We start from the raw sequence: 14810 nt of genomic DNA on the forward strand, positions 1-14810 counted from the left end.
GCATTTCAGTTTACCAGGCGTATGCTGTCTAGAGTGCTGTATGGCACTTCAGTGGTGTGGTGGGAGGACTGTGCTGTCAAGTGGGGCTGAAGCCTGCATGTCTTCCTCACCTACATCCATGACCTTTCCAATTCCCCATGTCAAAGATGTCAGTGGACAGTGGCTTGAAGGATGTAGTGGCAGCAAGGGAACAGGATAAAGAAGATGAGAGATCTTCTTGAGAATCGGAGGAGAAGTGGGCCATTTATGGGCGGTTATAATGGTAGCAAGTGTTGTGTGAAGGGTAGCACCCTGTAACCCTACGAAGTCATGGCTATAAAGAATGGCACGGCCCTGGCCCCATATAGTGTCCAGAAGACTGCTTCTGAGTGATGGAGTTGGGCAGAACGTAGACTAAAAGGGTACAAGGAGGCTCTTGCCAGCTGCACCTAGCAGCAATAATGCTGTCTAGAGAAATCTATGGGTTCGGTAAACTTCTCTGGGCATTCCTTCTTACATAAGAGTATTTCTGTCTAGAAAAATTTCAGGTTGGGGATTGATATAACAGCTATATCCTTTGGCAGCTACTTCACAGGTGGAATAGTAAAGAACCTGACCAACTGACAGCTGATTTAACACCTTAAATTTCAGTGGGTGAACAGGGGTACACGCAGAGCTCCCCTATTCCGTATCTAAATCGCTGTACACCTGTGTATAACATTTCAGTTTCTTATAGTGACCAGCCTTTTACAAGCTGCAGATAATACTATTGCTGCTTCATGCACCCAAGGTTTATAATATGGCTAATGCAAACTTGATAATCAACATGAGATCTTGAGAATAATGTAGCATTTGAGCTGAGGTTTTGTCCCATGGAAAACTCTGACGTTCTGAAATGTGTTTTCCCTCCAACTGGAATGGGAAATTAAATTTTCATGTAAGAGAAATTTAAAAACCTAACCTGAAACACAACCATTTCACTGTAATACCAGAAATGATCTCAATAAAGGTGAAATTGTATAATATAAATATACAAAAATATGAAATATAGATCTATAATAAATGTAATAGTATAAACACCAAAAAAGGATAGAGCCAAAAAGAAGAATTTTTACCGGATTGAAACAAAACAAGGAAGTTAAAATGATTTGTTTAGACACTTGGCTGTCAGAAGTGTCATAGAAACTGACGCATACTCACAAAACACTTAGATTTTTTTGACAAAACTGCAGTTTCCGGTAGAAACGGTTCTGTCTACAACTGCTAAGTAATTTTAGCTAGTATGTGATAACCTTGTGAAACAAATGCTTCTGTATATTTTTGACTCCCCCTTCTCTTGATACTCTTCATATCACACTCACAATATCTCACTGCCTTGAGGAAAATCCTTTAGGAAAAGGCCAAAAAACCCTGCTTGTTTGTTGGACACAGTTACTGTCTGCAGTGAGAAAAATAGGAGGAATGTTAGTTGCCAGGCTTCTGTTCAGTTGGCAAACCATGTTTTGTGACAGTGGTTGCTCCCTCTTGTTGCATTCTGGTATCCATTTTTAATTAAACATATTGAGCCCTGGAACATATACCCCAGAAATTTTGCATTGTGCATGGGGAGCCTAGCAGATGGAGGATGCAATCAAAAGTTGAACTGAAGTTCTCAAATCTAGGAACAGAAGAGGCTAAACAGGCTAAGCGCAGGGTGGTATCCTACAGGAGTCCTGATTTTTTTTTTTAGTACAGGATCTGTTCTAGATTATACTAAGCAAAATCCAGAATAGGGCAAGGAGCAGGAGAGAGTGACCATAAGGCATGGCCTTATTAATTAAAGAGATTTTTTTCCAACCATTTAAGTTGGCCTACTACAAGATATTGGATTTACCCAAAGAACCGTGTCTTCAGTAAGGCATGGTCACATTTAACTTCAAGAACTCATTCAGTTTGCTGAAGGAACAGGAATCCTTTGGGCATGAGAGAGCACATGCAGGAGAGGAACCTTGCTGCAACATCTGCTTGGTAAGCAAGGAGATGGATGCTAACTTTGCATTTACTCTTGAATTACAGCCTGCCGGACTGTGCCTTCTTGATATCGTTCCTCCGTCTTATTCCTGAGCTTCCAGCACAGAGCATGGGAGTAGGTAGGTTCATCAACAAAGATGGGAAGAGGCTGGGGAAATGCCAACACTGCATTTCACATTCAAGGGCATAGCAGGACCAGGAACAACGATTCTAGAACAACTTTCTAATAGGTTTGGCCTTCCTTTTCCCTGCTCTTCTGTCATGCTGAACCATAAATGAGAAGTCATATTCACTCAGTGTCATTAGTGAAGCATCAAGTACAGCAAACACCTTCACAATACCACAAAAGGGCAGAGGGGTTGTCACATTTTGTCAGACAGAAGGGATGAGCAGCAGCGACTGTCACGACAAAGCTGCAGCATCTTGGGCAGGAAGAGGCAGATGTGAGGGCACCTGGATACACATTGAATGGAGGCCAGGGGGCATGGTAGGAGGCTGGGTGTTGTAGCTGTGGCTTGGCTAGGTGGCAGCTTTAGGAAAGGGTGTTGGAATAGAAGCTCAGGCTCTCGGAGACTGTCTTAGAGTCACTGCAGGAGGAGCCGTTGGACGTCATGTCCACAGAGAGGCGCTTCCCTTTGTTGCTGTCTTCAAATTCCTCCTCAGTGTTGCCAATGACCGAGGACACGGTGGTCTCCATGCGACTGACTTTGTACATGCTGCTCTGGGTCTGGAGGTACTTGGCAGACTTCATTTCCAGCCCCTCGTATTCACTGCTACTGATGAAAGGGCACCACCGGAAAGCGTGCTTGAAGCCGACGCGGAACCTGGGTGGGGTAGAGCAGAATCAGTGCAGGGGGAAGGACACCAATGTGCGAACAAAGATGATGTTTCAGGCTGACCTGCCACACCACCATGGTCATGTGTTCCAGCTGCTAGACTGTGAAGCAGAACTCTGCTCCCAGCCCTGCTACCAACTTGCTGCATGACTTCAGTCAAGTCACTTCTCCCCCTGCCCATCAGCTCCCTCTTCCATAAAATGAGAATGGCAAGGCTTCCTTTCTTCTGAATAGTACTTGAAATCTATAGCTGGCAAGAGCTGGGTTGGAGCAGAGTTCCTAGTTTAATGCACACTCTGCAGAAAAACCCAGATGCCTTCAGTAGTGTTCTCAACTGCTACCCTTGAGCTGTTGCTTCCACCCTAAGCTGCACCTGCTGTAACTAACCTGCCTTTCCACTTCTTCCCAGCCACATCCCAGCCATCCATCACCTCTGTGTTGTGCTCTGAAACACAGCTGCTGGGGAACGATGATCAAAACTCACCTGTCATTAAGGCAGCAGTAGATAATGGGGTTGTACATGGTCGAGCTCATGGCCAGCCACATAATTGCTAAGTAGACCTGCTGTATAAATGTTTGCATGTACCAGTGGGGGTTAAAATACTGCAGAAGGAAGTAGACGTGGTAGGGGAGCCAACAGATCGCAAAGGTGCACACCACAATGATCATCATCTTCACCACCTGTGGAAGGATGAAAGGTCATTAAATCAGCCTCCAAATTCCTTGTGAGTTTGGGGGGAAAACATATGTACTGGAAAAGAAACCTGTGTGGGTGAATACAGGAGAAGGTAGGGCAGTGGCAACACGTAGGGGGTACACATGCATCCCCTGAGAGTGCTGGTGCACCCCCTGACCAGCTGCGCTCATTGCTTAGGTGATGGGCAGGGAGTAGGCAGGAGTGTCAATGCCCCCCCTGCAAGCACAGCTGATCGCTGCAGCTGCTCCCAGAAGTGGCTGCAGCGATCGGCCATCACAGGATTGGCTGCAGGGGTCCCCCCCGGCAGTGAGATCAGCCACGGGGGGACCCCTTCCCCTGGTCAGCAGCATTGGCCATAGGGGGACTCCCCCTGGTCAGCAGGACTGCTCACGGGGGGGCACATGCCCCTCCTGACTAAGGCGGTACCAGTCACCCATGAGGTTGACTTCTTGGTAATTTATATCCTTTTAAGCACATAAAGTAGATGTAGATGCATAAACTTTTTTAGGATTTATCGTGGGACAATGGATATGGATGTCTCAATGATAGCACTTTGCTCTGGGATAAAATGGTTTACCCTGGGACATGTGCAAAATCTGTTTGTAGCCCTTTTGGTTAGGGATAGAAATTACACACAAACCAGTATAAGCTTTCAAAATGGCTGCAACTGGTTTAAGATAAACCTGGATGGATGTAGTATCAGACTTAACTGATTTAGGTTTATTGAACTTCTGTCCCAGATCCCCTCCAGATTCAAGTTACCTTAGTGCCACAGCATCGCAGGATGTTTTGCACCTCCCCTGAAAACCCCACCTTTCAGGGTGGGCAGGCTAGACTTGGCCCTAGCTGTCTACTCCAGCTGAGCAGGGAGGTGTGCTCTAGGGCCCCCCAACTTCTGGCCTGGGCCACTGCTGGCATGTGGCTGCGTTTCTGGAATCAAAAGTGAATGACTGTTCACTTGCTTATTGGTTCAATCTGTGCAGCTTAAATTAACCTACGAAGATCGAATTGATTCAGCCTCAGGCTTTTTGACTGTCTGTACCTAGCCACAGCATTCAACCCTGCCCTGGAAAGGCTACTTCTAGGAGTAAGTCATTGCTGCCTGCTCCATTTAACCTTGGTCTTTCTATGGTGACTGTCACTAAGGGATCCCAGTCCTTGCTCACACAGGTTTTGTACTGCTTTCTGGTAGGAACTAGACAGAACCAAAGTAAGTTAACACCCCACCACCCTCTGCCAACCAGTATTAACACCTTTTGGCCATGAGGGCTGGATTGGAAGTTATAGCTTTATATTTGAGTAGCCCCATTTGTGATTATCTGAGGTGTCCAGTCTCACCAACAAACTTAAAAAAATGCCAACCTGTTTAAAAATTCCCTTCCCTCCTGAGTGTTTTGGGCTTCCTGTTTCTCTTTTCTTGGCCTGATCTGTCTGAAGTGCTGATTTTTCAAAAGTCTTGCTGCTTTTGAAAATCAGGACCCTGGTGGTGTATCCAACTGCACTCCCAAGAAATCAAACTCTGGCTACTTTTGAAAAGCAATCAGGTTCTGTTCTGTTTGAAGAATTGTTCTCTGAATAGCTGGTCACCCAGAGTTCATTCAGGCTGAATTGCTCTGTGTCTGCTCCCCAATATAGCTCCCTCCTACAGCAGAAGAAGGCTGCTTACCTTCCGTTTAGCTGTCACTTGCTCGTGGTAGCGGTCAGAAGAATCGCCTGGTATCTCACTAGCCCAGAGGGTGATGCCAACCACTGTGTAGGCAAATCCGATGACCAGAAGTGGCAGGAAGTAGATCAGCACAGTCACGCAGAAGTGATACCTGGAAGTTGTCACATGGAAGGCAGCTGAAAATCAGACTGGATTTCAAGTTTAAGCATTTAATTCCCTGGCAAAGAAAACTGAAAAATGCTTAGGTCTAGTTTCACCTGCCCATTCACGTTTCCTGCACTTGTAGTATCTTTTCATACAGCTAAGAATGAAGACTGGGATTTTCAGAGAGGCCAAGGTGAATTATAAACCCAATTTCGGGTGAAATTAAATGCCTCTTTGAAAATCTCAGCCACAACATGGCTGGAGTAGGGACTACCTTTTCACCAAACTCGAGCAGCACCAAGCACAAAAGATCCCTTAGCTCTGAAAGGAGTCATGAAATACCCCCTTCTCTTCAAACCACTTCTTTTTGCACAGTCTATTCATTTCCAAGCCTCCACGGCAGGCAGTCTTTAGACATCCTCATGTCTTGTTTTGTTATGGCATCCTCCTGAGATTTGATTTGCTAAGCAGTGAAACGTGCGTGTCTGGGCTATTTCTACACCTGTTGCTGCCTCATGCCATCATGTTACTGGCTGAAGAAACACCCTATTATCGCATCTAACATTCCCTACAAATAAAGTGCTTTCTGCCCTAGCGAGCAATCAATCAAGTATTTCAGTGTCTGATGGGAACCTACATTGAGTCAATTGGAATAAGGAGCTCTCCAGAAAGAAAATCGATCTCTGCTTCTCATAACATTATCATTCTCACCCCAGAAGTGTTAAGCCTGGCATCCTTTTATCCCTCTGTGTGAGCTGGACCTTTTCTGTTTCTGGCTTCTGTTCCATGGAGGGGAGCAACATTATGCTCCTTGCTGTAGTGAACAGCCCTGTTTCAAAGGACTGAATAAATCCTCAGTGGCAGAAGATTTAATTGAAGAATGGCATTATCCAGGGGGTCTGAGCCATTCAGAAGCACTGTCCCAGATCTTCAAAGCTGTATAGGCCCCCAATTCCCAATCATATCCATGAATGAAGGCATGTAAGATGCCTTGAGGACACAGGCTAGTTCAGGCTATATGTCACCAGAGAAGGTGAAATAAACCTGACAGGCTAAATCTACTGTCCCAATCTTAGTAGGACTCACCCTGATGCTTTGAACAGAATATATATACTCTTCTCAGTGATGGTAGATGACAAAACAAGAAGCAATGGACTCAAGTTGCAGCAAGGAAGGTTTAGGTTGGATATTATGAAAAATTTTATTACTAGGAGGGTGATAAAGCACTGAAACAGATTACCCCGAAAGGTGGTGAAATCTCCATCCTTGGAGGTTTTTAAGGCTCAGTGTGACAAAACCCTGGCTGGAATGATCTAATTGGGGATGGCCCTGCTTTGATTAGGGGGTTGGATTAGATGTGAACTACTGAGGTCCCTTCCAACTCAAATTTTCTATGATTCTATATCTGCCTTAATCTCCAGAGCTAACCAAGCTCCTTTTCCCAGGTCTGATTCACATGTGTAATTCAGAAGGGGAGGTGCTGTGTGCTAATATTGACAGCTGACTGCGTGAGCTGGTAAAGGTCTGGTTCTGGGTGAATAACTGGGTGTGGAGACTGCTCCGACAGTGGGTATCATTCTGCTCTCATGTGCAGCAGCCAGATTATATAGACTTACTCCCAGTTTACACTGTTGCAAAGGGGAGGCACGGCATTTGGAAAGAGGGATAATGTGGCAGGACAGCCTGGGGGAAGTAGCCCTCACTATTTGAATGGTGCAGTGAGACAGGCACTGTGAGGCAGCTGAGTTTCTCATTTTTCCCACCTGAAGGACAAAGCTGCTCAATACTCACTAGAGATGAAGACAGCACAGATGGCTTGTGAAGTCCTAGAGTAGAGAAAAGATTGCTGAAGAGCCAGGCAGTGGGGAAGAAGCCTTCACCACTAGCTCCTCTTACTTTGGGTCGGGCCGGAGGAGGGACAAAAAGGTGTGGTAGTTATTCTATTCTCCTAGTAACTAGAATTACTTGCATTTAACCTTCAGCTCAGGTTCTTATTCACTGCATGTCCATGACCTCCAAAGCCACCATTTTCAATGACAAGCACAGCTGTCATATCTGAAAATGAGGGCCAGAGTGTTTCTAGATGTGCACTCAAAATCCACAGGCACTTCTGCCTTTTTGCAGTCTGAGGGCACATTCAGACGAGCACACACGTGCTTTGTGGCACCTTAAAGGCTTTTGAGGTGCTGCAAAATGCACGTAGTACATGTGCAAAGGGTCTCTGTGCTGCACATTTGCAGCAAAGAGTCAAAATTAGATACCAGGAAATCCCGGTATCTGCAAAAAAAAAAAAAACAAAAAAAAAAAAAAACAAAAAAAAAAAAAAAAAAAAAAACAGGATGGTACATATGGCTGCAGCATGTGCTGCCCAGCCTGGCTGGCCAGAGCCATGCTCTAGCTGCCGGTGAGGCTCTGTTCACCTGGACTGCTGCCACTGCAGGGCCCCAGGTAAGGCTGCTGGGGCTAACCCAGGTGCTGGCCCCACCTGGGGCAATTTGCCATGCACCAGAGCACGAGTGCAGGGACATTGCCCAGGGACAAGTAGCAGTGGCACAACTATGTGCCGCTGCTATTTGTCCCTGGAGAAACGTGTGCACTCATCTGGACACACCCTTAGTGCCTCAGTTGACCCATTTGTACAATGGAGACAGCAATGCATGGTGTAGACTGAAGCCTCCAAGATTCATCTCAATGAAGTCATTCTCTAGCAAGTCAAAGCTGGGAGGTTTTTTGAAAGCAGGATTTGATTTAGTCCCTTACAGAGACAGGAGCCAGCTCAAAAACTGCCATCAGAATCAAAGTCCAAGGTAGTTCAGATCCAGATTTGTATTCAGGCTTCATGTGGATGTTGTGAGGCTTAATTAATGTCTGTTGAGGGCTCTGATATATAGCCTTGCATCTGAAACACTCAGCATGGAGTAGGACAATCCCATAAAACACAACGCTGAACCTCCACAGAGTAGGAGATGACATAAGGTCAGTCGTTAGGTTAGATAGAGAATAACCCTACGTGGGAGTGGTAAATTGTTAAAGAAGTGATTCATCAGTGTAATGGCTACAAAGGGCAAACAGAAATAAAGTCTCAGACCCAAAGAGCCTGCAGTCTAAGCAACACTGGGGTGGCTTGTCTATTCTTCAGCTGGAAAAGCTGGCAGGGTTGTGGGTGGTTGGGTGATATGGTCCCACATCTAAGATTGCTGCATCCAGGTAACGGCAACTAGAATGGGTAATGAATGCAAGTTCTCAGTTCCAGTATTTCAGCTGAAGACAGTCTCATGAATGTTGTTTCTAATGGCTCAGGGTGTAATGTTTGCTCAGATGCATCATGAATTTGGGATTCCAGAAAAAATAACTAATTAAACATATAATGATCTGAGCAAAAAAAATCTGCTTCTTTGCCAAGAGCTAACTGGTGAAGAGATGGACCATGTTATTCAATGAAGCATCTAGTCACCACAGCACAGTGGGAGATTTATGACTTAACACTGGGTCTTAATTGCACATCCAAAAATGGGCAAGAAAGCATGATCTGTGCTTGCTGCTTGCCAAGTCTCCACTCTACCCAGTAGTCATTAAAGCTTCCTGTTAAATGAAATACCTTGGAGGAGGATTGATAGTGATACTAGTATTAGGAGCCACTGGCCTCAGAAGATACTGAACCCTTGCATATGGTACTTAGTATCCTGAAATCCAGGTTGGTGACTAGGACCAAGAATTAAATGTCCCTAAGCATTTATTGCAATGACTGATATTGCAATAAATTTTCTTTGTTCCCTAAACTGAAGAGTGAATGAGGTAGCAAACTCACACAGGCATGTCTATGTTTAATTTATGACTGTATTCTTAAAATACTAGTTGCTGAAGTGTCAGAGCACTAATAAAGAGCACCTGCATGCTTAAATTCATGTAATAAAAGGGAACTGGCCAGAGCTCAGGTCAAATTCTGCTCTCATGAACTTAAGACTTTTATGCTGCATTACAATATTAAAAAACATGCTAGCTAAAACATTAAATAGGAAAAGCATATTAAAGTCAATATTTCAATAAAAGAAAACACTGAAACAAAGGGAAATGAAATAGCAAAGTTGAAACAAAATCTCACTACATATTTTTGACTTTTTTTTTTAACACGACAGTCAAAATATTTTTTTTCAATTTCTTCTCTTTGAAACTTTTGTCTGAAAATTTTGGACAAAATTCCAAAATCCCTAGAAGGCATGAATGACCCAGCAGGTTTGATGCTTTTAATTTGTGTTCACTGAAGACTTGTTTTATGAATAGCACCTTTGGAGCTGTATTGATTCTGCCTTCTTGTTATAAGGTGAGGCAGTACAGGCAAGAATAAGATTACTGTTTCCCTACCAGATGATGGGAATGGATTGTGGACTGGGGTAGCAAATGATGGCACTGGGGTTGGGGAATGCTTCAGGATGCACGTATTGGGAAGAAGCAGTTTGGGTCTGGGTGACGAAAACCATTAGCCAGCATTGGGCAGACCCAAAGTGATTTGGAACCTGACCTTTCCTTGATTCCCAAGGGGTTTTTGTTCCATTCTTCCTGCAAACTCCCATTGCAGCAAGCGTGAGATCTAGTCCTGCCCTGGTTGGCTTATCCAAGGGCAGCATGATGCCTTGAGCATAGTGCTGTAGTGCAGCTAGCACTGCCAGTGAAATTCCAGGAGCATATAGACTTGAAGGAGAAACATCCTTTTTGTCATATGAACTAATATCTGCTTTGGAGAGCAGCATGTGTGGGAGCATGTGCAAAAGCAAAAAAAAATTGTACCTGGCCTTATTCCTCTTTGTGTCTGTGTGTTCCTTATGCTTTTTCTCCATCAGGTTTGATGCTGGGTAGGTGGAAGTCACCTAGCGAGCCAGACCTTTTCATTACATTTTTTTCCCCTGTACCTCAGAAAGAAAAATGACCATGCTATGGCTCTACAGTCGCTCATTAGGTCACTGCAGATGCCTCTTAGCATCATTAGGTGGTGAAAGAGGAATGGGACAAATGATCACAATGTCTTGTCAGTATTGGGTAAGGAAGTGTGTTCATGAGATAGTGATTATATTGAACAATGCAGAAGAGGCTGACAATCAGGATATATGCTGCTGACGGGACCACTCACAGTTAATTTCAAAGCAGAAAACATCCTATTCTCAGTTTTTTCCCCTTTGATTGGTGCCAAAAGGCTCTCAGTAAACCAGAATCCTGACAGCATTATCAGAGCATCAGCTTCCTTCCCTCCTTTTTCATGTCCTTGTAACAAGATATTTAGCAGAATTTGCAGATTTGCTGGAATCTGACAGGGCTGCACCATCAGTGCATCTGCTATGGCTCCGAACTTGCGATCTCTGGGCTGGTAACTATGAGCCTTAGCACCCGTGCCACTCCAGCCCGCCAGCTAATTGCCAACCATGTAATCACCAATACAATACTCTTCACTTGCCTTTGCACATAATAACCAAACTGTCAAAATAAATGAAGCAGCACTAACAGCAAGACAAAACAGATGTATTTATATAAGCTGCAGTGTCCTCAGACACTCATTTGATAAATCATGGAAAGAAATGTGATGAATATTCAGCTTAAAGTTAGTTGCTGGTTACAGTTGCATTACAGAGGTGATTTGATTTTAGATTATTGGGCTCATCCCTTGTAATTACATTTGTACCCCACATACCTCCCCCCTCCAATTCCCCTGCAGGGAATAACAGTACTTTTAATTTAAATAGTACCTTTGATTTCAAAGCTCTGCAAAGGCGAATGTGTGTTTATTCCTATTTAACAGATGGAAACAGTGAGGCAGGGAGGTTCATGACTACCAGCGTGGTGAATTTGGGGAATTCAGATTCAAGCCTTCTGACCTTCTTGTCCATTGGATGTTTTGAATCTCCTGCAGCATCTAACTCAGTGTAATTCAGTACAGTACAGTAAGAAAGCCTGGGACTGTAAATCAACCACTGTGCCACAGGGTACTCCCTAATGTTAGTATGGTTAGGTGTGCAAACATGATGCACAACATAAACAAAGAGATTTCAAGTGGAAATCCATCATAGTATTAAATGCTTTCTGACCTGTCATGGCCTTTCTGTGTTCTCTGGAGCAGAAGAATTGCTCTAGTATTTTTGGTAGCCAAAGAAACCATGTGAAAAAAAAGATTTGGCATCTGCTGAGGAGTGCCTTGAATCTAACAAGGGGTGCCTTGAGTCTAAAAAAAGGGTCTAGAATTACTGTTTTAAGTAAACTGCAACATCAATTCCAAACCTGAAAGTAGGTTTTGGGCTGTTTGAAGTAAAATGGTTTGCACAGTCTCCAGAAAATCTGCATGACCTGTAGTGCATGACCTGTGGGAATCTTTTGCCCTGCCACCTCCAGGACATCAGGGTTGCATTGCATACTAGAATAGGCATGCTATGCTAAACAGACCCACAATATGAAAAATATCACAGCAGGAAATGCCACTTGCATTCCTGATGCTGCCAGAAAGTGTATAAAACAGCTTAAACCCTCTACCATCCTGCTGCCTGCAGGGGTTTGGAGCTATGTTGGGATTCTGATCCCTTTACCACGCAGCTCCTGAGGTCTAGTTGACCTTGGCAACAAAGATGGGTTTAGGCATCATAATATTATGTGTAACTCACATGCTTGGGAAACCTTCTCCCTGTTCCGTACTTTTTTTTTTGCAATCATATACTTTATTGGGATGTAACCCACACAGAGACATTTTATGCCTGCACAATACCATCTGGCACTTAAATTGGCACCCCTGGCATGGAGCTTGGGTGATTACAAATTGCAGTCATAGCCCATAAAGAGCATATTTCAGGCTGACTTTATAAATAGATCTGCATGAAACCCAGCTGTCACCCGTGCAGGTCCCAAGCCAGCCACAATAGCTGAATAGTGCTTTTCCATCCCCTTGCACAGGTGTATATGATACTCTCATGCAAAGCTGGGAGGCACCCAGTCTACGGTACTTTTGGAAAAAAAAGCCAGAAACCAGAAAAGATTGTATATTCCTTGCAAATTATTAGAGAACCAGACATCTATGGATCCATCTGCAGAGGCCAAAGAGCCATGAGGCCAACTTTGACCAGACACTGAGCTAAATCCTTAGTTGGTGTCACTCCTGGATGCACTTCAGAGGTGAACAGTAGCAACGATTTCCATTCATGGAGGATTTGGACACAAGACTCTGGCTGAATCAATCAGATTTTAGTACTTCGTATTTGCTTAAAACCACTATGATCTTACGGAGTACAAATTCCAGAGGCATTTGTTCCTGTGCCTCTCTCCATCTCAGAAGAATTGAAATTGGAAGCACAATTTCTAAAGAAATTTAGAAACTGGAAGCACAAAGAGTTCTTCCAGAGACTGACAGCTACATATTCCAGAGAGATTTACGCATTGCATTTATGGTACCTCTATCTAGAAGGTTCACCAAGGGCTTCACAAACTAAACAGAAAGATCAGTTTATCCAGCACTAAGATGTCATCCCTTGCAGATGTGTGATAGTAGCCATTTTTTAGTGCCTGACAAGTCTACAAAGCAGCCGGCTCAGCAGAAAAAGCATCATTTGCCAAGTTCATAGAATCACAGAGAAATGAGGGTTGGAAAGGACCTCAGGAGATCACATCTAGTCCAAAGCCTTGCTCAAAGCAGGACCACCCCCAGTTCCTGATACCACTCCCTGCATGCTATTATGGCAAAGCTGATATGAGAGCAGCCACTACATTTCATTCACAGGGTCAAACTCTGGCATTACCTCCTCCAAAACTCTCATGGGAAAGCTCATATAAAAACTTCTGAGTGACAGCTGGCAGGCATGGGATTTCAGATTCAGGGAACAGAGGTGAGTTGAATTATAGTGCTATAATTCCTGGGTCACCCCTGTGCCTGGAGTACACAATAGCATGTCATCTGGATTTCTGTTTGCAGCCAGCTTCAAGGCTGCACTGTGGACATGGGGGAATGATGGGAAGAAATTATATCAATCAGCCTTGTAGAGACTGCTCTGGGCATGGGAACCCTGGAGGGCAGTAAGAAGACTAATGCTGCTGTAGGAGAACTGCAGAGGTAACCCAACGTCAGCTACCCAAATATTTTGGTCCAACCCACTTCATTAACTCAGGGTGACTGTATGTGTTGGTACTTTCATTCCCCACTGCTGCTTATTTCATTCAGGCTTTAAGTAGATGTTGCATTTATCATGGGACCAGTTGGGTTGCAATGGAGAAGTCACAGGGTAGGTGTGTCCACCCATTGCCTATCCAATCAGGTTCAGAGTGACTGTCAACCTTCTGCCAGTAGGTGGCCATACAGCGCACACATCCCAGCACTGGTCAGGTGCCTGTAGGTTTTCTTGACTTTAGCCACCACTGAGCAAAGTAGCCACTGGTTGTTCAAATTGTTGATGGTAAAATTTTTTTGAGGAAGGATTTTGGTGTGTTCACTGTGCAGCTCATGCCCCTGACCTACATTTGTGCTGACACCACTGACTGGGACCCACAGCTTCCACCACCACCTGTCACTATGGGTCTGTATGTTATCATCACCTTTAAATGGCTGAGCCAGCAGCCTTTAACTTGTAAGCAACATTCAGCAGAAAAGATGACACCAGCATGCTCTGATGGCTGCTATGACTGCTTCCATTCATGCCACACATGATCTGTTTTTAAGGACTTTGAGATGCATCAAGGTGCAAGACCCTCTCTGAAGGCGAAAGGGGCAAAAGAGGCAGCCCAGTCCCTGTATGTTTTTTTTTTTTCTTGCTCAGTGTAAATACTGAAATTTAAAAGAAACCCAAACTAGCTTTAGGGTTCAATCCCTGTTCCCAAATTGGTATTGGAGTTCAGCGGCAGCTCTGACTCCTGATTCCCACCCTAGGTCTTGTAGCAAGTCTCTGGACGTGCACTTGTGAGCCTTATACCAGCAAGATGAATCCATTCTCCTGTTGCAAAGGCACAAGCCCCCCACAGTTGAGTTCAAGAAGAATCTCATGTAACAAAAGGCAGTGTAGGAATGTGACCCAGTTGCTCGCTTTGACTCTATTAGGGGCTGTAGCATAGTTCACTGGCTAGCATGTGCCTAGCACATCTGAGTCAAAGGGGAGATGGCTCTTGTGTTTGGTGTGGAGGAAGGGGGACCAGTAGCAAAGAGCTTCCAGCAGGGGTGTGTAACCCTAATGGAGTGAAACCAAACAGTGACCTGATCTCGTGCCCAAGTCTTGAACACAACTGAAAACAGAGTTCAAACCCAAACTGGAAAAATTATCTGTTTCTTTTCTGTTAGTATAAATCTTGGTTTCAAGCAGCGTAGCACAGTTCCGCCTGGACACGCAGGTCCAATGGGTTCTGCTGAGCGTGTTTCACAGGGATCAAGTTTCTGGTACAAATGCTCCTGTATGTAAATTAGACATTCACCATTCTGTAAAATGTGCAGTCCCTGGGAGCAATACTGCCAGCAGGTCTGCCTGGG

General features: G+C 44.5%; 1 protein-coding gene across 1 annotated transcript in view; it reads right to left on the minus strand.

Moving 5' to 3' along the window:
* Positions 1-8: 8 nt before the first annotated feature.
* LOC109295499 (substance-P receptor-like) overlaps positions 9-14810 on the minus strand; it is an 88804-nt gene continuing 74002 nt past the window's right edge. Inside the window, exons 3-5 of the mRNA XM_019514371.1 lie at positions 5189-5339; positions 3310-3506; positions 9-2813 (exon numbers count right to left, since the gene is read on the minus strand). Coding sequence (XP_019369916.1) covers positions 2522-2813; positions 3310-3506; positions 5189-5339 — 640 coding nt within the window. The 3' untranslated portion in view covers positions 9-2521. The remainder of the gene's footprint in view (positions 2814-3309; positions 3507-5188; positions 5340-14810) is intronic.

Source organism: Gavialis gangeticus, unplaced genomic scaffold, assembly GCF_001723915.1.
Source record: "Gavialis gangeticus isolate Ggan-Ray unplaced genomic scaffold, GavGan_comp1, whole genome shotgun sequence".
Taxonomy (NCBI): Eukaryota; Metazoa; Chordata; order Crocodylia; family Gavialidae; genus Gavialis; species Gavialis gangeticus.